Raw genomic sequence first — 26,735 nt, forward strand, 5'->3', positions numbered from 1 at the left:
TTTTTTTTGAAAATAAGAATAAAGCTCCAACCTCAAACAGTTCAGGTTTAATGAATTGTAACACTGACTTAATTAATTAAAATAGGTTTAAACAATACAGTCCGTAACAAAACGTTCCTTCGTTTTTTTGTGGTTTGAACCCAAAGCCTTAACACGTGATTTTATTGGATAATAGCACTGCTAACCTCAAAGAGCAAAATATGAAACAAATAAGTGTGTTGGTTTCGATTATTAACACTACACTAGTCAATAAGTCCACAATATAATTCTCATACCTAGAGTATTGATTATTGATATTGAATGTAGTTGATGCTTTTCCCTAAACATGGTATGAAATACAACTAATAAAAAGATACTGTGTTATGCAGTGATGAAGGCCAAGAGAGGATCCACCCAATTAAACTGTACATTGGAAAAGTAAATTAAATCAAGTTTGGTGTCTCAACGTGCACAAGTAATGCATCATATGGAGAATTATAATGTACTGAAAAAATGGTTACATCTTAGAAAGTGACAACTGTAACAGTGTAACCATATTTTGCTGGTTAAGCAGGATTGGTGACAGAAATTACATGTGCACCACCCTCCCCCTCTGGAAAGTTCTAATGCGCTGGGTAGGAAAGCAGGCACACACCTATACTACAACAAGCCTGACAGACATGTGGCTTCCCTCACCTTTCATAACCGCTACATTCCTATCAGTTTTAAAAATACAGTCAGTCACACACCACCTACATGCCGAGAAGAAGTTAAGTGCTGCCCATATAAAAATATAGAACAAGGCCACGCTGGTGTTGACGGGATATTTTTTAATCTAATTTCCTGTTATTTGGTTCCATGCAATGCTCCAGTAAATATTTTTTCCCCGGAGAAATTATTTACCAACAAAGCTATTTTAGTCCATGTAAAAAAAAAAAAAAAAAAAAAAAAAAAAAAATCAAACATACCCATTACATCTGTATGTACCATCTCCATTAGTGAGGCATGCTTTGTAATTTACAGATGTCCTATTGTTCCTGAATGCAGTCTTTCAGGAGGGCAATCATTACAAAGTAAAATTGGTTTTCACCACTCCTCAATCAGACATCACTATAACAAAGCCAGTTTTGTCCCTTTATCAGCACATATGCCTTTAAATGCAGTGCTGATAAGATTCTAAAGGTTATGATTACCGCTATTCTTAGCAGTGTCGACATGAACTGTAAATATGTTGTCCACTGCTAATTGTAATTGGGAGAGTGGACTCTCAGTTTTATTGTTTTCCAAAAAAATACTGTGCCAGGGACGAACCCATGCTGCTGTAAATAGTGTGTGTGCAAGAATGTTAGGTTGGCAGGGATGGGATCAAAGTGTGATCATTCCCTAATTAGGTCATTGGTGTTAACTGGGGAGTGGCCACATGTATAAAAGGAAGGAGAAATCCTTTGTGCGGTGGAGGAGTTTGGGTGGGTGAGTTTTTGTGCTGCGATTTTGTGTACTGTTTTAAAACTTTACACTGAAGGCGAATGACCAGTCTGTATTGTTTTATTTTAATCTTTGTTTTGGTCCTCGTCCCGTTTTTATTTGTTCCTGTGTTTTTTTGGCCCTCGTGGCGTGTTTATTTGATCCTGTGTTTTTTTTGCCCTTGTGGCGTGTTTATTTGTTCCTGTGTTTTGTTTGCTTTTGTTTAATAAAGTGCACAACAGCGCTTCACTGCAGCTTTCTTGTGTCTGAGTCTCTCTTTCTGTCAATTTGCTTGGCCCTTGACACTACCCTGAAACAATACTCTATCAGTTTAGTCATTAGCCAGAATTGTGCCAATAAGCCAGTCTAAAAACCCCTTGCCTTGGACTGCAAACTACCATCTGTAAACAAGGATATCGACAAAAAGGTTCTGGAGCTCCTATCAACTTTTATTAGCTGCACTCTATTGAGCGTCAGTGAGTGTAAGTGTTTGTGCTGGAGAAGCATATCCACAGGCTCCAGGTGGTATTTTCCCTAGGGGTGGGGGAGCTTCAGAAGTATGTGACTTGAGGCCAAAATGCTTTAAAGCCTGCTTAGAAGAGAGCAGGTTTTATGGTCTCAGGGAAGCTTCTTCATTTTTTGCTCTCTTGTGGTTCGCACAGTTTGAGTAACAATGTTGTAATAATGTGAAACATGACACACATGCGTCTGTAAAATGAAATTATCTTTCAGGCTCAAATAATCAAAATACAATAGGTTGGTCAAGCGGGTGATGAAATAAAATGGGACAATGCTCAAGGCTACAGCTTGGTGCATGTGGCAAAGTAAAAACAAAGACAGCCACAGTTTTTTTTTTTTTTTTTTTATTGTTTTATACAAAACCAAGCCCACCCATCCTCTGCACTATACTTTCCCCACAATACAAACAAGAAGTGTGACATTTTCTACACAGGTTATTCACGTGTCCTGCAACAAGTCATATATCCTGTTAAATTTCTACTATCTCTCCAACACAGTCCAGCATACTTTACCCTTTTCAATTTCCATTAAATAACATATTAATTACCCTTTTTGACCCCATATTAAATCACTCTATTCGCTTTACAAACTTATGATGCATGCATACATAAAACACATTTAAAATGTTCAGTGTGATTGGGTTTCACTTTCAAAGCTACAGTGCCATTGTTTAATGTGCAATCACTATGCTGTATTATGCTCACAATTTAAATTACATTTTGAACTTTCCTAAATGGCTACCTCATGGTTTATCTCCATTGGTGAAGCCGCCAGAGTCGATGCCATTTGTTCTCATCTTTCTAGTGTTGTGCTAATTACATAATTACATTTACTGTTTCAATGTTTGTAATTGTAAACACTTTCCATTCCTTTTCTTTTAAATTACGCTTTTTAGAGGAAGAATAAGCACATTTTTTATTTTAATTAAAAAGAAAATCAGTTATTGTTAAACTAGACACTAAGTAGAAACCTACAGGGAACAGCAGCAGCCCCCCGTTGTAGTCTTACCTTCCGTTGAGAGATGAAACGTAGGGCACTACATGGATCCCCAGGGGTCCATCATCTCCAGCAAGCGTCACCTTCCTTGCCAGGTCACTAAAGAGAGAGAAAACAAGAGAACAGATGAGGCTTGCCTATGAAACAGCTCAGACTCTCTGGAACTAATCATTCATTGCTTTCCAAAAGCAGTGGCTACAATACAGAAACCATCTCCAAGTCTGTTACACCTTAACAGAATGACCAGAATCTCCTTTGGCACCAAATTGTTGACATCACACTCTTTGTACAGCTTTACAAGCAAAAAAGATTATATCTGAAAAGGAATCTCTTTGGCAAGTATCAATTCACATTTTCATTTTTGGGTCAATCTCCAATACCAAAAGCAGGAACAAAATTTAAACTTGACTTCGTTGCATTTATTTATTTAGTTATCAACTGTGCAAGGTATGAATTTACATAACAAGTAAGTCTTAAGATAAAACAAAATGCCATTGTCAATTGACACAGTTTTATTCAATGACCACCCCACTATTCACCATCTTTATTTTAGTGATCCCGAAGTTTCAAATCTACCGACATAAAAATGTTGGAAACCAATGTGAAAAATGCTCAGGTAAAACAGATTCCCACTTTGAGAAAAGACTGAAGACACAATAAAAAATAAAATACAAAATGTGGCAATTGTGGTAAAACATTGCGTCACAGTAATTATGAAAAGTATATACATTTTTCAACACAAACTGCAGTTCGCATGTTACATATCCTGATATTGACTACAAGGTGGAGTAGGTAATTCAAATGTTCTTATTTGGATTTGAATATCTTCTATCTGATGAGAACTCAAAACGTGCTAATTTTATAAATAATTTTAAGTTACGCATTCTGAATATACAGAAATTTACATTTAGCAAATAAATTAAGGGTATTTCTTGTAGTGTAATTATTGTCACGATATGTAACATGTGAAACCCACATTTTGATAATCTGTAATTTCAACATGTAAGAAAAAAACACAACACCAACAGCATATTTTAAAAGTTTTTAAAATACATTTTCAGTAAAATACCACACTGAAAACCTTTATAACAAATGAGTTTCTTAACTCAAGGTACATGATGGCTGCACCAATCATGTCACAAGTACCAGGTTTTTTTTTTTTTACATGTTTTTGTGAAGGTTCTTAAATGTACGTCAAAGTAAAATTAATGCACTTGTGTTTTTTTTGTCTGTAACATACCAAGCATTTTAAAACATTTACCTTAATAAAATATGGTTTCATAATAAAGATAAACTTGAACACATGTTACAGTGCCTATTCGTACCAAGTATTGGAGACTGACCTTTTTCTTTTCATTTTATATTTATTGTTTAGTCTGTGAATCTTACAAATTGTGAACACAGCAGCAGGTTTTCACTGGTAATAAAGACAGAACCTGCACACTGGTCTGAGGTTTGATGCAGTCATCTTATGAGAGCCAGATATGGCATACTTGCCCCAGCTTGCAAAAATCATGTTCCTGTTGATGAAAAGTGATGTGCAACGTGTGATTTTACTGCAAATATTGTAACCATACTACCCATACTTGTGCACAGTTGCACCTTATAACATTTTTTTAAAAGACAGAAGAAAAGATATGTTGTCTATATTAACCCTTTACTGTCCTGGTTATGTCCCCAGACCTGTTTTCTCAATGTCAAATATATTGGATCTGGGCAGCAAATAGTTAAAGTAATAAAAACCAATTCATTTTTTAAATCCAGTTTTCACGACACACTAGGACTGTGCCATCTCTCGTTGCCTTCCGCTGCCTCCTCAAGACCCACCTGCTTAGACTGCACTTGTAGATCTACCCCTCCTCCTATGCACTGGACTTGCCTGACCTATGCACCACGTTACTGGTTCCTCAGCTAATACACTATCCTTGCACTACTAATAGGTCACTGTAGATCGAACTTCTTCTTAACTTGTTGCACCCTAGTTCTTATTGTATTTTAGTGGTATTATTTGCACTTACTGCAAACTATACTGTATATAAAAATGAATCTTGAACTGTAACCCTGTACTGTCCTGACAATACCTGTAAGTGGCCTTGGATAAAGGCGTGTGGCACACTACTACAACTACTATTACTACTACATACTCATCACGTAAGCATTCACATATGGTGCCTGCTATAGCAGCCTTCAATATTTCACTGTTTATGCAGTCTGTCTACTTGCTGCAGGAGATGAATTAGGTGCTGATTCAATAGAACTGGGGCTAGAATGCTGGGTTTCAGATGGGAAATCCAATCAGTTGCTATTATATAACATGAACTGGAATACAACCCTAAGGGATCATTTAGCCCAATTATTTACATCTATTTATCATTAATTCAGTTAAACTTTATTTAATCATGACTGCTGACATTTTGTAAAAACTTAAATAAAAAAAAGTGGAGATTAAAAATATACAGCTAAGGCCAAGTGTTTTGCAACAAAATAGAATATAAGTATTGAGACTTTTTTTTTTAAAACTATATGAACATAATTTTGATATTTTATTTAACATCATATAATCAAATAAACTATAAAATGATATTGCAAAAATCTAACAGAAGCCACAATAGTAGTACTTACTACCTGTTCGATTTTGAAATGTCATATTTTGTTGTTTTTTTTTTTTTTTTTTGTTTTTTACAAACTACAAATCAGTATGTCATTTAATATGCTAACGTAACATTATTCAGCAGGGTTCATTCAACTTTATGAAGCAAAATTAGATACAATTCTATAGGGTGATGCCAAACTTTAACATGAAATGAAAACAACCATCTTTAATGACAGTTTATTTACCCAAAGTCTGTATATTTATATGATGATGATTTATAAGATTGTATTCTCATGAGCACTGTAACAAGCAAAATGGCTAAGCAGCTAACTGTAGTTGTTCAATTTAAAACACATTTTTATCAAGCTTCTGTCATTAAAGACCAGTGTTGACAAAACATTCCATGACATGATTACAATTCTTTCATGTTAACTTAAAAGTCGCCTTATGCGCCCTAAAGTCCACTCTTATTAATTTGCTTGCCAGAGGCTCTTAAGTTTAAGTCTTTGGAAAACATGGTTTCTTAAACTGGTTGCATTCTCTTAATTGTCACATCTAAAACTCCACTGAGATATACATTACTTTCAGGGGTGGGATGAGTAGGTTATCTAGCTGGTAACACTTTCTTTATCCCTTTACTATTCTTGCACTAACCATGGTTTTTATTAATACTATAACAGCAATTGAATAGCTTTTCCTTTAATCCCTGAATGTAAAACACATTGGAGATGGCTAGTTATGTTGTTGTTGTGAATAGAGCTTAGCTGTATCAAGCAGTACCACGAAGTAAATTGTAAAGATAACACATACACACACACACTGATGTTCAGGATGGGAAGGGGGGAGAAATGAGAAAGGGAGAGATGTACTTTACAGGCTCTGGTAAACAAACAGATTGAGTTCTTGAGAAGTGCTTCATCAACAAACTGGAAGTTTCAATTAATCAAAGCAAGCCGACGGGTATCAAAGGCCCAGCTCCGTGTGAAGTAGAAACGGGCAGGAGAGAAGTAATTAGGGGGCTCTTAATGAATTCCACATACATTAATAAGATGACCTCCCACTCCTGCATTTTATTCTAATTATCTATGTATCTCAGGTATAAAGTGTATTAGGAATACAAATGAAGTGCTGGAAAAGGAGCTTTGAAAGCTATACTTTAAAACATGCAAAAATATAAACACATCGCTTGTGTACTGCATGTGTGGGTAATGTTTACACAGGTGGTATTGCTATTTGATGACTGTTTCCAACAAACCTAGACTACAAAAATGACATTACCGTTGTACAGTACACCATTCTGTGTTGCTCTTCCCTAATCTCCAAAAATCCTGTGACTAACTGTTAGGAAATCGCACCAGTAAAGCAGACATTGTAAGAATTACAATTACATGTAACTTTCCAGCATGTAAAAATCTGAAAATCAAACCAGACCAAGCGGCTGAGCAGGTGGTAGATCAAGAAGGGTAGTTGTGATATTTATATTTTCTTTTTTTTTTTTTTTTTTAAATTGGATCATCTGTTACTGCACTAAAGATTTTCAGAAGCTAAGCAATTACCTAGAATTAAATGGGGCTTCATCTGAAATTGTGTGTTCTTTTCTATTGCTGCTTCACAAGACTGTGGTTTGATATGAAACAGTTCAAATACCTTAGAGATCTGCCGTGCTGCAATTAGATTTCTATTCACTTTGATTTAAATTAATTTTTAAAACACAGGTTCTGAAGTTCGCTCACCCCTACCCCCAACTTTCTGTGTTTTGGACTCCAGGGTTTATGGAAAACAGAACGCCTCATAATAAAATTTCCTATGCATGCTCATGCAAACAAAAACTCTACCAAACTTGAATACTAAATTAGTTTGTCAACTGTATGCACATACCTGCCTGTGGCAGTGTGATTGCCCTGCACAGTGGTAAATTAGTGTTGATGTGGTTTATATGTGGGAATGAGTTTATTTTGTGTCGTTTTGGGACTTGATTTGTTTGATTGTATTATTGTTTACAGACGGGCGCTTGATTGCCTGCTATGCTTGGTTGAGGGAAGGGCAGCAAGTGATTGGCTGTGCTGGTCCTCAATCAGCAGGTGGGCGGGTCTCGACCGAGTGTCCGTCAGTTTAAAAACATCCGCGGGAGATAGCTCGGGCTGCTGCAAGGCCTGCCGTTTTCAAGGCACCTTTTGATTTATAGTTTGTTGTACTGTGTTTTATTTTGCACTTTTTGTACAGTTTGCTATATTAGTCCTCTGTGCGTTACCATCGCTGGTAACGTCACATGACCACCTTTATTTTACTTTCGTTTTCTGTTTTTGTTAATAAATCCTGCGCGCCTGTGCCCGCGTTTCAACACCACCTCTGTCTCTCTGTATGCATGAACAGCGGCTACCCACACGTGTGACCCGATGAAGACCCTGTCACACTGCCATACTGATTTAGTGGTACAGTTTAGTAAGGATATACCTGGAATTAATACAGTTTCACAAACAAGCATCAACTCACAAAAACAAACTTGTGAATTTTGAAAAAATATATTAGACAACAATATAAAAGAAAGTAGCACCGTCACTTTGACTGCACTGTACACGTTTGAAGACTCAGTATGAGCATGCCATTTTCTTCACATCATACAGAGTGTGCAAGGTTGTAACTAGGTTATTGCACAGTGCTCCTTATTCATACAATAGTGGTGAACTTTGGGTTGAGGGACACAACAATTGAGGAACTTGACACTGATCTTCTTTTGACCCTAAAATAATAGTCTGTCACACAAGTTATTATGTCAGTCGTGACATCCTGACAATGACGTCATACTGATAATGTTAAATCTCCTAAGGACAAAATGCTCTCACTACTGACAGAGACAGCACCGCATAGACAGTGTAGGTCAAATAATGCATCATGTCTGAATAATAATGAATTGAAATATATTATTTCTTTTAACTAGAGAGCTAATGTCCTGTGTCCTTGTTTTTACACTCCAGAGAACTTAACAATAACTGTCAAGAAAGCATAACATTATTCATCATACGTAGAAGTATTTCACATAACACTGCTTTGAGGTTACTAAAATGCATTCATTTGATTATGCTTTGTCATAAGTTTCTCTGTTTTCCTTGTCCCAGCTGAAATAAGATGTGATAAGGTACTATTGTATTTAATGAAAACATGGGAACAATTTGTGACATCCTTTACGTATCGTCAATCTTACATGACTTTGTTTTACTTTTAACCATGCAGCTAGGCTATTTCAAATAAAAGCATACAACAATTAAAGGATATTTCTGGTACTGTACATACTAGTATAGCCTACATTTTTTATATTAAAAAAGAGCTATGACAACACTGTTTGTAGTAAATGCTACACAAGCAGATATTGAACACTCATAGGTCTAAATACTGGAGGATCTAAATACCACTGAGACAAAACACATTTGTACGCCACGGTTACGAAAATGAAACACTTAGCAGTGCATGTGCGTTTGTTTAGTGCATTTCTTTAAGTGCATATCCTGTTGAAAACAGAATCGTGTTTTTTGTGACTTAAAGGACAGTAGTATTCAGTATTCTTTTACATCAACTGAATACAACCCATTCTATGTTTACTTACTCAGATGCACTCTGTGTTAGGACTGGGTTTGGACGTGTGGGACATTGTATTGCAAGAGAGGATTACCAACTTGATCCCTGCAGGATCTCTGCGTGTGCAAACGATTCATCAAGGTTTTCCTCACACCCTGATCACCATTTATAGTCATGAAAAACCATTAATAACACTAGTAAAAAGAGAAATCCCCATCCTAACCAGGGTAATAGAGGACACTTGTACAGGTATCAACCTGAAGCTGAAGCTACTGGGTGTCAAGCGGATCTGTTAAAAGACAGGACCGTACTCAGAGGTGATGGAGTTGTGTCTCCCACTTGGAAAAGTGGGATGGGGCAGTGATTAGACCCATTTAGACAGGATTACCCGGAGCATAACGGATCAGCTACTCACTAACATGGAGGAAAGGGCTTCTGTGTGGCAGGGATTACATGACAAGAATGCTTGCTGTGCTCATAGCGCAAAGTTCCCCACATCAGCTGCTAGACTTGCACAGAGCTTTTGATAAACCACAACTAACACTGCCAGACAGCAGAAGAGACCTGACTAAACCCTGACAGGAACAGGCAGAATCCAGAATTAGATATGCCTTAAAGCTGACAAAAGAAAGTGTCTGTAGTTCACATGTAGTAATCTAATCATCTATAACCTGACTCGCATTACAGGAGGTCCTGCACTCGTACTGAACAACAGTGCAGAAACATTCGGGCTGATGTCATGGGTTAGCAGGAACCCTCATTTAAGCACTGTGTCTCCAGTCTGATGGCTGGTTTAACTCTACACTTGTAATTTATAGTAGGCACCACTTTCTCCACTGGAATATTTCATGCACAGTGGCCTGGAACATTCCGATTGGACTTGTGTGCAAAAAACAGCAGTTCAATTAGTACATGGAACCATTTTTAGTATCTTTTAAAAAAAACTTTACATTTGTGTCAGTAACACTGTGTTATGACCTATGGCAGGCGTATCCTAAAGGTCTTAAGTTAGTGGGTTGTAGTTGTCAGTTTGTTCAGGAGAACAGGAAGGGAGGTTATTTTCCATATCATCTGGGTTCTTTTCAAGAATTTGAATTCTGTCCTGAGACATGGAACACAGGAACAAATGTGAGCGTGAAGAATCAGGCTGGTCCTCTAATGATGCTAAAGAATCATATGAACCCAAACCAGCAAGGGGTAACTGCAGGTCTTAAAACAACGGAAACTGGGTCAATGCTTCAAGCCATCTGTGGTATTGAGGTGGAGTTATATTACTCATGTATTACCATAAAACTAAAAGCTTTAATTCAAATTGTTTTTTGCCAAAACATTAATTTATGATGTCCTTTTTTAACAAATCTACTGGAGAACACACTCTATTGGGCTGCTTCAGTCTTTCAGGTTTTCAATAAATACATTAGTAAATAAATAAACATATATAGAGAAGCAGAGGATTGGTGTACAGTTGGTATTTGTCTTCCCTGTAACTTTACAGGTATACTGCCAGGGAATTACATTTAAATTGAACAGTGATACATAAAAGGTCAAATTCCTATAACCTTCCACCAACATGGCTGAAGGGATAGTGAGCAACATACAGGAGCTGTATTCCAAAAATAAGATAATGTAGTATGAAGTAGTCTGGTAAAATTCCATGTTGGTGTCTTATTATCTGTTTAAATTATTGCATTTTCACTACTGTCAGCAAACGTTCACTTTATCATTTGTTTAACCATTTCAGTGCCTTGAGAGGTCTTGTTAGTGACTTTCAAGCACATTGTAAACAAAAAACAGTATTCACTAACACTAAGATCCCACAATGTTAAAGATATGTACAATACACAGGGTATTCTGAAAAGGTAATTGAGCCCAAAAACCATGGCCTGACTTGCCTTTGTTGGATCTCTAACACCCACAAAGCAGATGGGAGCTTGGCTTTCGATCTCTTCCAAAGGGCAACACTTCCTTCAGAACTACCCTCCCACACAAAATGGTGTGACATACCCTGACATGGTAAATACATCAAGAGAATGTATCTACATGTACTTAAGCCAGCCCCAGTATGTGATTTATTGGATTCTGCGAGACCTCACTTCTAAATTCTCGTCAGTTCCCATTACTCTGTATACAGAAAGAAAAGAACAAAGAAAACCACCCTAATTAGAAGAGCAAATTGGTTTGCAGATTTATACATAAGGTTTTCCTCTCTGGCTCCTTGGAAATGATTTATAGTTTAAAAATGTATGTTCAAGGCAACCTTGATTTCTGAAAGCTAGTAACAAATAAAAACAAAATTAGTTAATATCCCTACCTGTAGACAATTTGCTGCATTTGGGTTGTCTCCACTGCTGCTCTTCGGCTCTGGTCAGCTCCCCCCTCATCTGTCAATGCTTGGTTTACACCCTGTCAGAATAAATCAATCAACCAGCCTGTTATTGTGTGGCAAGGCATCAGGATTCTGATTAGGACTGACCCTCATAAGAAACGATTCTACCATAACAATTTTGTTCCAATTAGCGGGTTTACATATACTGAAAAAATGTGTGTATGCAAAGGTGTCTCCGAGCGAGGCTGTCTTAATGAATCAAATAGGAACGGAAGTCAACCGTGAAGTGAAAAACAGACAGATAGATCAAGACAGACATGGACAACTGTGGCCGACTGACAGACTGACCATTTTCTTTATACAGTTTAATACCACTCCAGATTCACTTGGGGTTTCTTCTCAAAAGATTTCTTTTTTAGTCAGTATTACTGATTAATAATGGTTCCAGTCACCACTGTTTCATGCAGTGGAGGGTTTTTATTTTTAGATTTTTTTTTTTCTTAAACTTTTCAGTACTTTAACATAGTGGATACAGTTCTGTGAAAATTAAGTATATGGCTTTGTTGTAAAGTGTTTTTAATGGCTAAACATGGCTACAGTTGCCTGTGGAACCCATATTTGCATAGTGCTTCAACCCTTGTCTGGACACAGTTTTTCAGTGCTTATGCACCTATTCAAATTCTTTCCTTCAAAAAGAGTTTTGTGTTAATTATTCCATGACTGCACTTTCATGTATACTCACCTGCACGGTCAAAATGCAATGTTCTCTTTGAACGTCAACATTATAATCTTTCTGTTGACTCGCCGTTATTGTTGTTAAACTATCAAGGTTTAGAAAGTTGAGAATTCAAATGTTATTGTATTTCTCATCCCTGTTTACTCAGGACACCTCACAACCACAGGCCAGAGAAATCTTTCTTCAAGGCCCCTGCTTCTGAGCCAGTGGAATTGTAAACATTTCCAAACAGTATTAGAAAATGCTGATTAAAATGTATCTAACACACACTTCTAGGTAGGGTTATCAAAAATGATGAGGCTATTTGTGAGCCTCTTTCTTTAAAAATGCAAAGACTGCATCAAAAAGAAAAGTATACAAACTACTTTCATAATTCATCTTACTATGCACATTAAGAGTTACCCTCTCGGGTGTATAACAAAAATGAATAAAAAGCAATAATGTAAAACATGTAATTCCACGCATGTTGCACAGATAATGATCCTAAGGAGCTCCAGTACTATATTTCCAGGCCTAGTTTGTGAGAAGGTCTAGTAAAATAGTGATCACATTATGCAGGAAATATACCAGTAATGCATCACAGTAAATCCTTTTTGACAAGAGATTACACAAGGGGTCACCAACATGCACTAGCCCCTAATGCACTTCACCATGACCCCATGGCACTATTACAGATAGAGTGTAATCTATAAAGCCCATCTGTCTGTAAAATCTGTTTATGTCAAGACTCACAGAATCTGGATGTTGCATTTACTAACATTAATCTGAAAGGGTATCGTTGACATTTAAAACAAATGGACTTATCTAGGAGATCACTCACATGATGGGTAAAGATGCTGTGGACAGTACAGACTGCTTCTATAGTATAACTCCGAGCTAACCAGGAGACTACACAAATCAGTGTATACTACTGATCTATGCAAACATGTGGTAACAAAAACAAACCAAACTTAAGCCGACTGTAATCAACAGCCCACCTCTGAAGATATGACAGCGGATAACGAAAGGCTGATCAAACGACTGACCAAAGGCAATTTACATAAAGCCTAAACAAAAGGACATGTTAAATTCAGGATGTTTTTATGTATTTATTTTACTATACTTTAAATGTAACATATAAAGTAAAAATAAAACAAAATGCTATTTAAAAATGTTTCAGTCAAGGAACAGTATGCATTTTGTAACTGTGTAAAAAAAATAACGCTACTGTTTCCAAAAGATGGTGTTTTATACAAAGATAAAGCCTACAATGTCATGTCTTATTGGTTTAGCTGTGAAGCTAGCTAATATCATATTTCTCTAGCAAAATAGTGCAGAGACAAGTAGATTGTGGGGTGGGATAACAGAATAAATGATACCAGAAGGGTGCATGCCTAAAACTACAAATCATACTCATAGATCTATTAATACTCAATAGGTGGGTGTTTCTGGTGTTTTGGGGGAATGCTTTGTTAGAACAATCTGCAATGTGTTTGTTTTGTTCCTTCGCAATTGTGAAAGCATATCCAGATTTTCAAAGCAAACCAGCAAGTTGCTCACGTTATAAAAGAGTCACAATCTTTTATAGAAAAATAGATCTATCCATACAAGAAAACATACAGTAAACAAACAAGCAAATCGCACACAGTGATAACAAAGGCTTATAATCCTAACACTATCTGTTAGCGCTCTGGGACAGTGATATTTCTCCTCCAGTGAGTCGTATGTTTTTGTTTTTTTTTGTTTTGTTTTTTTTTTACATCAGGGCTGCTAACTTGCATATCTCTCGGGCTACCTATAACACTTTCAACCTTAAAGAGGAAGGTTCAGACTTTCAAATGAACTTGAACCGACTTCCTGCTGATCTAGTTTTAACACTTAAGATAAGTGATTCAGATTCCAACAGGATACGTGCTCAGCAAAGGATATCCTAGCTACAGTAGGCACAGCCGTCTTGAGTAATAGGAGATGTGCTGATAGCTCACACAGTTGACTAGCATTTGGACATGAACAATGGAGAATAAAACAGAGCAGAATAGAATAAAACGACGACTACATTTCGGGCTCGATGGCACACACAGTAGCAAAGAAAGACTGAAACTTACACTGCATACAAACAACAGTCTGTATGGTCCAGTAATTCAAAGGCATCTAATCTACTGGTGAATGCGCAGTAAACCCTGAGAAACATCCCTATGGCGTTGTTTTGATCGTCTTCTAACAGGTCCCAAGTTATTATTAGTGAACAGATGTGTTCAGTTGGGAACATGAGCTACACTGTCAACAATACTGTAGTACAGGCACTAAATCAGATGGTCTGGCTTTAAAGAGACACCGCTAATAAAAAGAATAATCCATAAGCAAGCTTCATTCTAAGAAAAATAGCCTTTTTTAAATGCTAATGCATGCACCATTTGTTTTTTATCATCTTGAGATAAAACCATGCAGTACCAAGACAGCACAGAATAAACAGCAAAAATATTTTCTAACCTTTAAAAAAAAAAAAAAAAAAAACACAAGAAAATGTATTGGAGATAAATATTCTCAGTCTAATTGGAAGCAGCTGGAGATTAAAAGAAGTTTACGTGAACTTCTTGCTACAGCTAATTACCTATGGTGTTATTGAAAAAAATAAATAAATAAATATATATATATATATATATTTTCAATTCTGTTTAATATTTTAATAATACTAATAACACTTAGGCCCTGTCCACACTATGCCTTTAAACTGTATTAGTTGCCTTTAAACCGGCTTAAAAGTGCTAAGAACAGTTTGCTTCCACACTGCGCAGTGTTCAATACCGTACTCGAGACCACCTCAGGGAGTAGTCTCGAGTCCGGTTCTAATTAGATCACATCAGGCAGTGCAGGTTATCTGAAGTGTGGATGTTGTAATACCAAACTACATTTTTGGTGTATCCTCCAATATCCCAATGTCTATGCGCTCTCTCTCCTGTTAGCCTTTGCTAAGCAGGAGCCTCGTTTACTGATTCTCTGCACACGGAAAGGTTTAAAGCCTAACCAATCAGGCTGTAATCTGTGTCTTTTTAAAGGCAAATCCATTGTCAATCCGGTCAAGCCCGTTTGATGAATGTCTGTCAGGCAAAGTGAAGGCGCACCTTAAAAACACCTGAAAAACTCATTATTAAAGTTATTGTGATGCATATCTTTCTAACAAATAAAAAAAGATCAAGACAAGCTCCCAGAAGTCATTTCCACAACCGCTGTCACACCACGTATTATACATCAATATAAAACCAGCACAGCTCGCTTGGAACAACACTACAGACAATTTACTTCAGAAGACTTTAATCTATGGAAGCCAAAGAGCACTGAAACGCCAGGGTCATCAAAACAGCACAGGAGATTCAAGGGACATGCCAAGAGACTCCCTGCAGACTAACTTAAATGCCTGTCAACTTTATAGATGGCACGGACAGAAGAAGGCTTTGAAGGTCCCATGTGCCCTTACAACACAAGGCTTATAAAATGTTTAGAGGGCTTGTTTAAAGCAAGGGAGCACGAATGGAAAATACTGAGTCAATAGAGATGGTATTTACTTTGTTAGTAAAGTTGGCCACTACTGTTTCATGTACATTAAAATAGTTTCTACAAAATATGTTTTAACTCCACTGCTCTAGTAGTAAAGGAAAGCAGCAAACTATTCTGATATACTAATATGTATATCTGTGCCTATTTTTATTTCTTTTTCAGTATAATACATTTAAACCATTTAAACGAGTAGTGCTTGTGTGGTCTTTTTAAAAAGTGCCTTAGCATTTAAATAAATAGTAAAGAAACTCCCCTTTAAACTGACATAAAAAGTGACCAGAGCTGCAAGTGGGTAAAAGGACTAGTAACAATACGGAGGGATACAGTACATAGATTAAAGCTTTTACTTTATAAATTATTTTGACAGATATCTTCCATGTCATCTCATATCAAACCAATACCAGCAATTTTACACAAATCTCATGATACTAATGAATTTAGTGACCTAAAAAAAATAATAATAATAATTGTTTTACACCGCTAGGAGACCTTTGTGTTCCAATAATCCACAAAGCAAGTGCATGATCAATGATCAACCCACTCTTGAAGGAACCACCCTCAAGGGAGAAGAATGAAGTTGAAGAAATGTGCTTCCCTGAGAGAATGCCAACATAGACGCTAACTAGTAGCTGTTGTTATGTCTTTTCTGTGATGTGGGGACTGGGTAGAGAAATCCAATACCCAGTTCACGTAGGCCCAGCTAGAAACAATCACTTGCGTTAATACTTGCTGAGAAACAAAAATTGCTTCAAAAAAAATCTTTTCATGGCATATCCCTGCACTGGAATTATGATCTTTGACTTGCTTTATTTTTTACTGATCACTGAAAGAGCACAGTAGAAATAAAATGGATATCCTTGATGTGGTTTGAATACTACAACAGCTAAAACTGCAGTCTCTTGATTTCACGTGTTTCATTAAACACATACATTATGTTGAATGTTTCACAACAGTCATATTTCCTATACCTATTCATATGATATTACAACAGTCATATTCACAGTAGTCTATGAAGAATGTAAAGCAACTACAGAGTGCAAAGTAACTAGCACACAGAATTTAGAAAGCCATTTTACATTCTGTATTGGTAGAAATTAAACTCTACCTGACTAACCAGTGGAAAACCAAACAATCCCCGAGCCTTTCAGCTTCACTGGCCATTTTCCAGTTGATTGGGGAGGTTACTGCATGCTCACGCAATTTTTAAAGTAACCTTGTAATTTCTGCAAGCTGGGGTGAATAATGCAATGTAGGTACATGTTACCTAGAGGGTGAAACAGCTCAAGAGCAATTAACACAATATACTGTATCTCAGGGATTATACTTGTTGATTTCCAGCAGACATGATAAAAGACATCCAAGTTCAAACAATATGCCTCTTGGAGATGTGCTGAGGCTCGACAGGCCACAGGTGCATGCTCAGGTAAAAAAAAAAAAAAAAAAAAAGAAAAAACAGGAGTATTACTAATGGCCAGATAACCTGTATTTAAAAAAACAAGTGGTGCGAATCAGCATGCTCATGTTTCTCATGTAGTCCCTGACGCAAACACAAATCCCTGTGTCCCAGTGCTCTTCAAGTGTTTGCGGAGGGTTCTGCAACACTGATCGAGCTTTGCCTTTCTGTTATGAAAGTTCATGGAGATGCCTGCTCTCTTTAGAAGACTGTTGTCATTCTTGTTGGCAGCTTCCTGTAAACAGGGGCATGCTATTACAGATGTTTGGCTTCCAATCCTGAAAAGGGACACCGCAATCCATCTGTATTAGTGTTCTTATCTTTCAGCTGTTGCTTGATAAGGGAGTCTGAGCTGATCTAACTATAAATAGGATAACATTCAGTAAATTTGGGAACTGCCTTAACACCCCTTAACCTTAACCACATATTGTAATAACATGCTACAGTGACAAAGTGTCATAGAAGCTGTAAAGACCCAGTAGAGACTGTCACGTTTTTTATTCAACAAGCTATTGTACTAACTTGCCAACATGTACGTTCAGATAACATGCAAACCCATATAAAACACACAATTTTCCAGATACATGTATACAGTCACCACATATAATGTGCACACCCTCTGTGAAATCTATATATCTTTAAATAATTGTAACTATAACTTAAATATCTACTGTAGAAAATATGGAAACTTCAACTTCCCCAGTAGTTTATTTCAGGATACAAAACCACAGGCCACATATATACAGCTATCTATGCTGAAGGCCTTGCAATATTTGTGTAGAATCGCTGGTGTATGGTTCGGAAAAATTACTTGACAGAATCACAGCTTAAGAAATCTCAATAACCTTTATCCACAGATTTCTCTAAAAGTAACTATGATTTCCAATGTGATGACATGGCAATCTTAAAGTATGTCTATAACACTAGGTACCAGATGTACTGCCAACACAAAATTAAATCAGGACTTAGATTTTTACTAAACATATATTGCACACAATCCTACCAATATATTGAGTATAATCTTTTTTTTTTGTTTACTTTCTGTTGTATAATCTTACCCCACTGTATCCTCAGATAACATAAAACCAATATTTTTGTCATCAAAGGTTCCCCATTCTAAAACCTTTTGAGGGAGACTAGCATGCTCAAAATATTGGGATTGTGAATCAACACCTACACTTAGACACATGTATACCAAAATGTTTCCCTTTGTATCTGCAGTGTGAACCACATGTCAACTGCTATGTGTCACAGATAAAGGTTCCTGCCACTCACAACGCTCCATTAAAACAAGATAACATTCCACTTGGGTTCTTTCACATTCCCTACAACTATATAGTCTCCTGTTAGCTTTATCTGTCTTATCAGCTCCCTGTTGAGAGAAACTAGTTTGTCTTAAACTAAAAGTAAAGATAACCTGCTCCTAGCAACAACAAAAAAAATCAGTCACTAAACTAGATGAACCACTTTCCAATGGCTATACATAAGACATCAGAATATACATAACAATATGATCAAGTCTGTTATGAGAAAGTTTATTTTTAAAACCAATTATTTTTCAATATAAATTGTACTTTTTTATAGCATTTGACATAAACAATCAGTCTTTCTTTGTTTTTGCTTTTACATCACATAAAAAATACTGTGTTTGAGAAATTCAATTGGAGAACCTCCTGGTGGTTCAAAGCTTAAACAGTGTGTACGAGTGTCTGGGGCTCAGCTGGCTACACAGAAAGCTTTACTGAAAAAGAAATACACATTTTATAGGGGTCTGAGTGGTCACAAGGACTCGAATGCATAAAGCTTTTCAGTAGCATATTTTATGTTTGGTTAGTAGGGGGAAGTGAAAGGAGCCAAACAAAAACTAGGCACAGGGATGAACCAGACAAGGTGAAGCAGTGCATTACAATTCTTACAGCCCTCATCTTATGATTGGGAGCTTTGCATGTTAAGACATGACTTTTCCATCATATCATAAGTCTATTAGGCTCTACTTTTATATCGAGATGAGCTGCAGACTGATGAGAAGAAAAGAAAAAAAAAGGTTGCCGGCATAAAAAAAAAAATTAAAAAAAGCAAACACTGCAAAACAGTGAAATACGATTATATTTTGGTTTCACTTAAATGCAAACAAATACAATTATTTCCCCACCAAAAATATCTACTTAGTTATCTGCCTTCAATATAACACACAATAAATATATTACATATGTAATCGAAAAAATATGATATCTACCATCTATATTTTTACGCAAACACTGTAGATTCTTTCCATGTTTCCAATATTTTGTTTACAATTTGAAACAGTGTTCTTTAAATGTATATCTAGGATTCAAAATGATAGACAAAAGTCTAGTTTTATGCCACATGTCATGGTAAAAGAAAGCTCTTGATGAATATATCAATTTTATCTGCCTGTAGTCTGTACCGTATTTTGGCGCTATTACCACACATTTTCACTACTGTTTTAAAAGGGCTGAGTGTGTTCTCATAAGCATGACTATTTTTGTGCTGTTGTCTCTTTTGGTAGTCTCACATGGACCAGGCCCCTAACTTACCGTAGTGCTGGGTTTCAGACTGACATCTTCCGGATGTGAAACACCGGTGTGAAATTCAGCAGGTGGGCAGAGTGCCGGGTCGCTGCTCCGCCGCACCATGAGTGGTGTACCTGCAGAGAGGGGTGAAGCAAATAACAGAGCAGGGTCAGGAGGTGTGGACAGCTTGGGGGGATATTAAATAACACCAGCCTACTTCATTAGGAACCTACATTTCCAACGTAAGCCCTCTGCTGTTCCATCCCACACAGCGAATGCTGTTTACTGTGTTGTGGGTGGACTTTATTGAATCTAAAGAAAATCACTGTAGAGAGAATTAAATCCTTTTCGAACAATGTTCTGAAAATCAAGCACTTGCTCTGGATTACCAAAGGTTAACAGACATCCAAAAGATTTGGGCGAATGCTTGGGTACTTTTTTTTTTTTACAATTTTTATTTAAGATTTATACCCATTTTGTAATAATTTTCTATCTATTTATAACTATGAATATTTAAAATACATTATTCTCATACAGACATTAGGTAATTTAATGTGTATTAAATATATATATTCATATATATTATAAAATATGAATATATTAAAGTGAACGCTGAGAACTTGTCATTTTTGAAGCAGGAACATTACTTACTCACTGTAGCTCATGCTCTGCATATTATAGCTAATTTCTTTAGCACATTTTCAACAATTATGGATGGGATGGGAGTGTAACCTAGATTGGGATAGCTGTTGGTATAGAGTAGCAGGACTCATTAGCAACCATGTATTAAGGCATTGTGCTTATACTTGTGTAGCCTGGTGAATATGATGTACAAACTTCAAAGTGTTGTCAGAGATGTAGAGGAATGTGATGCATTAATATGAAAACCCTGATAAGAAGCTAGTATTAGTCACAGTTAAGCCCAGAGCTTTGAGCAACACTTTCTCAACAGTGACCTGGTGGCAGCAGAGCACTCATAGCTGTTGCTGCTTTCAATGAATCTACAAATGTAAAGCTTTTACTGCTATACTAAACCATTAAACTAAAAACTACTCCAAAGAGCTTTCAGTGATTCATGTTTTATTTCTTTAGGCTTTACAGAAGACTGATGTAGTCCTGGTTAAGACACTGTATGTAAAATGCACTTGCTATTTACTTTCCCTGCTAGGAGAATAAAAATGCAATCCTTTTTTTTTTTTGCAGTGGTATAGAAATTGCTAAAAACTATCCTCAAAAGGAGGTTCAAACTAACAGGGGAAGAGAAAAAATAGGATCCAGATTGGAATATAGTAGTTTGTGCCTGTAGTGTGAAATAGCCCTATAATAAATAACAGTGCGCATTATAATGCTTAGATTCCTTGGAGGGGATCAGCTAGAGAAACAAAAGAGAAAGGGGTATTGTTGCAGTACAGAGTTAATTATTGATAAGCATTACGCCAAACAGAGAGCATGACACAACACGACCGGCATTTGAAATTGTTCTAATTATATTTACATATTTCACAGGAATTGCTATATCATGTCACTCAGTTATGCACCTTCAGTTAACACCCTTATAGACAAATACAGCCACCTGGAAGAAAAAGCGCTTGATACCAAGTTTTCAGTGCAATTCCTGCAGGTCCCATTCACATACCTTGTTTTAGAGCTAGGATAGACAATGCACTGAAGTGGCTTTCCCAAGGATACACCGTACAGTAGGTCAGTGGTGAAAGATATGAAGTTTACTGGCTCCAAGTACAATATTAAAAGACAAGCCTAACGCTGTTAGAATACAATTACAGTATATAACATCTGTCTAGGTACTCAGTTTCTTCTTCAATTTAAGAAATAGGCAGGCCACATATTCTTGAAACATTGCTCAATGACAGGTGGTAAGTGAAGGTATCAATTTTAGATGGTAATGGCAGTGAAGCTTAAGTGATGGAAAAGCTAGATGTGGCTTTATCAGCATGATATATATCGGTACACCCCAGCCCAACAGTTCCATCAAAAACTGGCCAGCGCACAGGCAAGTGGTTTCTAAAGTTGACCTTCCACTTGGATGTCAACCAAGAGTCTACTTAATGCAAGGCAAGAGGTTAACCATAGTGCTAAGTAAATGTCTTCTTTTAATGATCTTTTCTGATGCTCATTACATTAACTGGACAACCATAAATTGCAGGTTGGCCCAACTGATGGGAAAAAGGCATGGTCAACTTTGACCCCTGACCTTGAAAGTTTTGGACAGTTGCTAAATTTTCATTGAAGACAGCCCCATTTTCATGCTCTACGTGATTTTTACTTTGGGAGTCACTATACAGAGGAGGCAACAAAAAAGAAGTTGTGGAAATGTTAGGAGGTCAAAGTAGATACAAAAAAAAATGTATGGGCATGTATGTCCAGAAAAATAAATACTGACTATGTAGTTTTGGGATAATTATAATATGTGCTTCTTTTTTGTGCTAATACATCATTACTAGTTACATGTTAAAATGTGTTAGGTGTGTTATAATAAATGAAGTGAATTAACAGGAATTATTGTAATTATTTTCAGTTGCTAAATCGGTAACAAAAAACTACATTAAATCACCCAACAATTGGAAATAATTAATATGCAGTCGAATAGTTAAAATTATATGAATATTGGCAGCAACACTGAACCCAGGCCATTATCATTCAATAACATTTCTAGTGCCAAAAGGTTTAGCTTCTGGCACAAATGCACTTACTGTAGTATAACATACTATTAGGACAGAGAAAACAATTAGTAAGAATACTGTAAAACATAACATGTTTGCTGGCAAGAAATAGTCTCTAATTTTGCTTTTACACAACCTGCTCTTATTTAAGTAGTGTGTTTTGTCTTGCACAACCACGTTTGAAAATTTGAGCCTATTTATAATGTTTTATTCATTTAAATCTGAAATAAGATTAGATGCAATAAACTAACTCTATAAACTAACTTGTTTTCATAAATATAATCCAACTGCAAATTAAAACACACCATAACTAAATAATAATAAAGTACAGAGAATTAAGATCTCAATTCACAAATCACTTAACGCTTAAAAACTCAGTCTTGGACCTATTTTGAAGCAAGTGCAAAGTTTGCTTCAATTACTGACAGCGAAAATAAAAAAATCAGCCTTGTTTTCCTATTTTGAGATATACTGTACTTATCTTTTTTTTGCAAATGTGTGTTTAGTTTTGACAGGAGACATACATCCTTTTGGACAAATACTTTTTTTATTTCCTGTTTTTTTTTTTCCCTCGATTATATATTTATCTTTGTGATTTAACTGTCTTGGAACAAGGTTAATGCGTCTTGATGGACAACAAACCCATTTGAGAGAAAAATTTTAATAAAAAATACAATCTTCTGTGTTTGTCTCAGTAACTCATAAAGGCGACACATGGTCCAACACAAAGGAAGCTAAGCATTCGCCTTGTAACTAAATTAGTGGCAAATTGGACTTACATTTTACGCATGAGCTGACTATGGTTTTCCATTAAGTAAAGAAATAACTAAAATCCACTTAATAAAGAAACCAGTGATTAAGATAGTCTAGGGATGGAGGGTCAGAAACTAGGGTGCCTCCTCTATCCTGAAAGACTGACAGCACAGCTAGCCCCAGTTACGCCTAGGGGAAATGAGATCTTCACAATGCTGCTGTTTCAAAATTAAATTAAAAAGACAGGAAAGCAGGTTTAGCCTCCTTGAGCCATTATCCATCACTATTTTGGTTCACCTCCGCCTGGCCGAGACAGAAAAACCAAGAGCCACATGAAAGCGTGACCAACTCCAAATGACTTCTACTTAAGATGGATGTACCGCAAATAATCAAATTAGGGCCTCTCTTCGGCACAGACGGCTTGAACACAGATGGACGTCAGGCAAAACCAACATGACAAACAGCTTATTTACCTCTGCTGAAAATGAAAAGGGAAGGTTTATTTTGTAAGCCAACACTTCCAGTTTGATGTTTAAATTAAGAAATATGAAGTGGAAACGCGGCTTGTGGAACACAAACACATGTCTTTAAAAAAACTACAAATTAGAAGGCAAGGTCATTTCACCACACTAGATCAGCCCAGCCAAAAAGAAAGGTTTCTTATTTCAGATGAGGTGATGCAGTGCTCAAGATAATGACAAACAACAACAAAGTACTGGTGAAATGGTAGTTTATTTATAATCCAAAGTCTGATGACAACAGTAAAGAAAAGGAGGGCTGGCAATACACAACGTGTATCGCACAGTTCAATAAACAATGGGTTGCAGTCACAAAATAACCTGCACAGTTATTAAACACACACAAGACACACACGATAACAAGTCCACAGTGAGTGCTAATGTGTAAGTGGTGAATATGCAATTAATCTATAAGGGTTTGTGCTGGCCATAACCGACAGTTATGGATCGTGTTAGCTTCTAATAAATAACAAACAATACAATTAGACTCGACAAAACAAACAAACACTAAACACTCACGGTAACAAATCAGCTAGCCACGTCCCCTATTTGTACCTTCAGTCACGCCCCCTTGGTTAGCGAGTGCAGCAGTTTCTACTTCAATCTGCGTTTGCCACATCACTTTCCTTCTGGGGCGGTGACTTAATATACCACAGCTGTGTCCCCTTTCTAGATGGCAAGAATGAATTGTCAGGCCATGCAGTCCAGGACACTCTGTTCCCTTTATACAACACCCTCACAGGTCGGGAGAGAGATTTATCACCAAGAATCATTCTGTCTGTCACACTAGGTCATCAGGAACTGGAGTTTTTTTTAATGATTTGCTGGCTGAAATATTATTGTGTATTCTAAAACCTAATTTACATGCCCTGTAATTCAGCAAGTTATACTACATTGATGTATAAATCGGAGCACACGGACACATATTTGTTGTATGGTAGTGTTTCTTTGATCAAATGTTTCAAACATATACTAAAGTAATACACATTCTGCACAGTAACAATATGACGACATGGCAATGCTGGGTACACAGAGATTCCATGCAGCAACTACATAAACACTACACATCTGCAATTTCAGTAATGTGGAGTAGGCCATATACTGAATATGGTATTCAATAAAATGGGCCTATGATAAAAGGTTTATTGCACAAAGTGCATTTCTGGGATTAACTTTACACATTTAAAAGAGCATAACACATGCTGTCCTGTGTTGTCTACACCCTGATGGCCAATATGTGGAAAGCACTAGCAGAATGTACTGTACGAAACCTCACAGACTACAGTCTAGGATAACTTTGAGGCTAAAACATTTATAGAAATTTGTTTACATCAAAATAATTTCATTATTGTCAAATAACCTCAATCTCAATACAAAACAGGTCATACAATAACGCTTAGTAATAATTTAATATGTACTACAGTAAATATACAGTAAGATGTATTATCACTTTCTATTGATTTAACAATTGAAAGAAAAAAACCTGGCTAATTATGTATTTCATTTTTTAAATCTCGATTACTTCCGTACATTTTTGTTTCTGTGAAGTAAGACTCCTGCTGTTATATTAAATACTGGAAAGATTCTTTGACATGATAACACATAACGCAAGACATACTCTCCATGGTACCGACTATTTTTATAGAAAATCTAATAGATCCTCCCGTGATTGAAGTTAAAAGTACCCAATGCAGCTGGAGGTTAATTGACTGGACAAAAGGTCTCCACACACCGGATGCGATGAGATTTGTCTGCCAATAAAATTGTATTTTCGCAGCGACAATACCTTTCACACTAGTGGCGATGTCATGGCAAATTAAAAAATATAAAGTATTAACAATATTTTACACTATTGATGTGTCTGTACGAGACCAAATTAGTGTAAATTAATGTATTCAAATTATACATTATAACAAACCTTCAGCTATAATTAACCTGGCCCATGGACCCCAAATAAAAAATAAAATAATAATAATAATAATAATAATAATATAAACGCACACCGTCAACATCGCGATCTGTACATATGGGATGCACCTATTCCCCCCCCCAAATCACGTCGCATCACAGACAGAGTAAATGTCTTGTATCAAAAAATACATGTTTTGTTTTTATTTGTTTTTATTTGTCACGGTGCAGCTGTCGTACGACACACTCGCTTGTTGCATCGCGTAGGTGCGTGGAGACCTTAACAGTCAACATTTTTAAACGGATAAAATAATGATTGAACAATCAAATACTAAAATAACTAATACTATAATTTGTCAGGATTACAAAGTTAACTTTTTTTTTTTATCCTTAGGCATTTGATCCTCCTTAAAAGGTCTAACCTTAAGTATTTTTGGTAAGTTTAACTCAACATAAATAAGTAATCCAAGTCTATCCCAACAACATCATCCAGAAGTATGGAACATTCAACAGTGCTGAATTTAGAAATACTGAAAGGAACTAAAATACAATGACAAACGATTGAAGACATTTAAAAAGTATTGTATTTGTATCTGAACAATACAAACTAATGGAGCCACTTTACTAAGCCCTACGGTCAAAGAGCAAAGCTGTTCCATTAAAAAGAACAACCCTTTCACTTAACCCTTTACCCTTTAATGGCAACTTTTCATGTAACTACGTAGCAACCAGTATGATGAATATTACCTACAAATTAAACAACAATTACACAATGGGGGTTAGGGCAATTCGGCAAAACACTCACGGAAATTATCTTGATAGTTCTAACCTAATTTTATTCATATTTATTAAGAAACCCAGTTTGTTTCAGTGTAATTACAATATGTGAAAATTGCACTGCAAATGAATGTCACTTGTGTTGCAGTGTTCCTCCCAATGTGTCAGGCTTCAATCACGACCTGTTCTAAACAATGGGCGAGTCCATCATTAAGAATGGCAGACAGATAACCATAATTGAATATTTGGCCAAGCTTACCGATAAGTCAAATCATTTAAAATAAGTTTTTGCTAGTGTCATAGTATGACAGATATCACAATGCTGCAACTCAGATGTCACTGTTCATCACACACTGTAGAACTGTATGTATTGCTGCTATTGTTCCAGACA

The 26,735-nt window shown here is 36.4% G+C and overlaps 1 protein-coding gene across 1 annotated transcript in view; it reads right to left on the reverse strand.

Annotated features, from left to right (window-relative positions):
* LOC121322139 (partitioning defective 3 homolog B-like) overlaps positions 1-26,735 on the reverse strand; it is a 230,041-nt gene that overhangs the window by 129,766 nt on the left and 73,540 nt on the right. Inside the window, exons 4-6 of the mRNA XM_041261680.1 lie at positions 19,732-19,841; positions 11,436-11,527; positions 2,971-3,057 (exon numbers count right to left, since the gene is read on the reverse strand). Coding sequence (XP_041117614.1) covers positions 2,971-3,057; positions 11,436-11,527; positions 19,732-19,841 — 289 coding nt within the window. The remainder of the gene's footprint in view (positions 1-2,970; positions 3,058-11,435; positions 11,528-19,731; positions 19,842-26,735) is intronic.

Source organism: Polyodon spathula, chromosome 10 (genome assembly GCF_017654505.1).
Source record: "Polyodon spathula isolate WHYD16114869_AA chromosome 10, ASM1765450v1, whole genome shotgun sequence".
Classification (NCBI taxonomy): Eukaryota; Metazoa; Chordata; class Actinopteri; order Acipenseriformes; family Polyodontidae; genus Polyodon; species Polyodon spathula.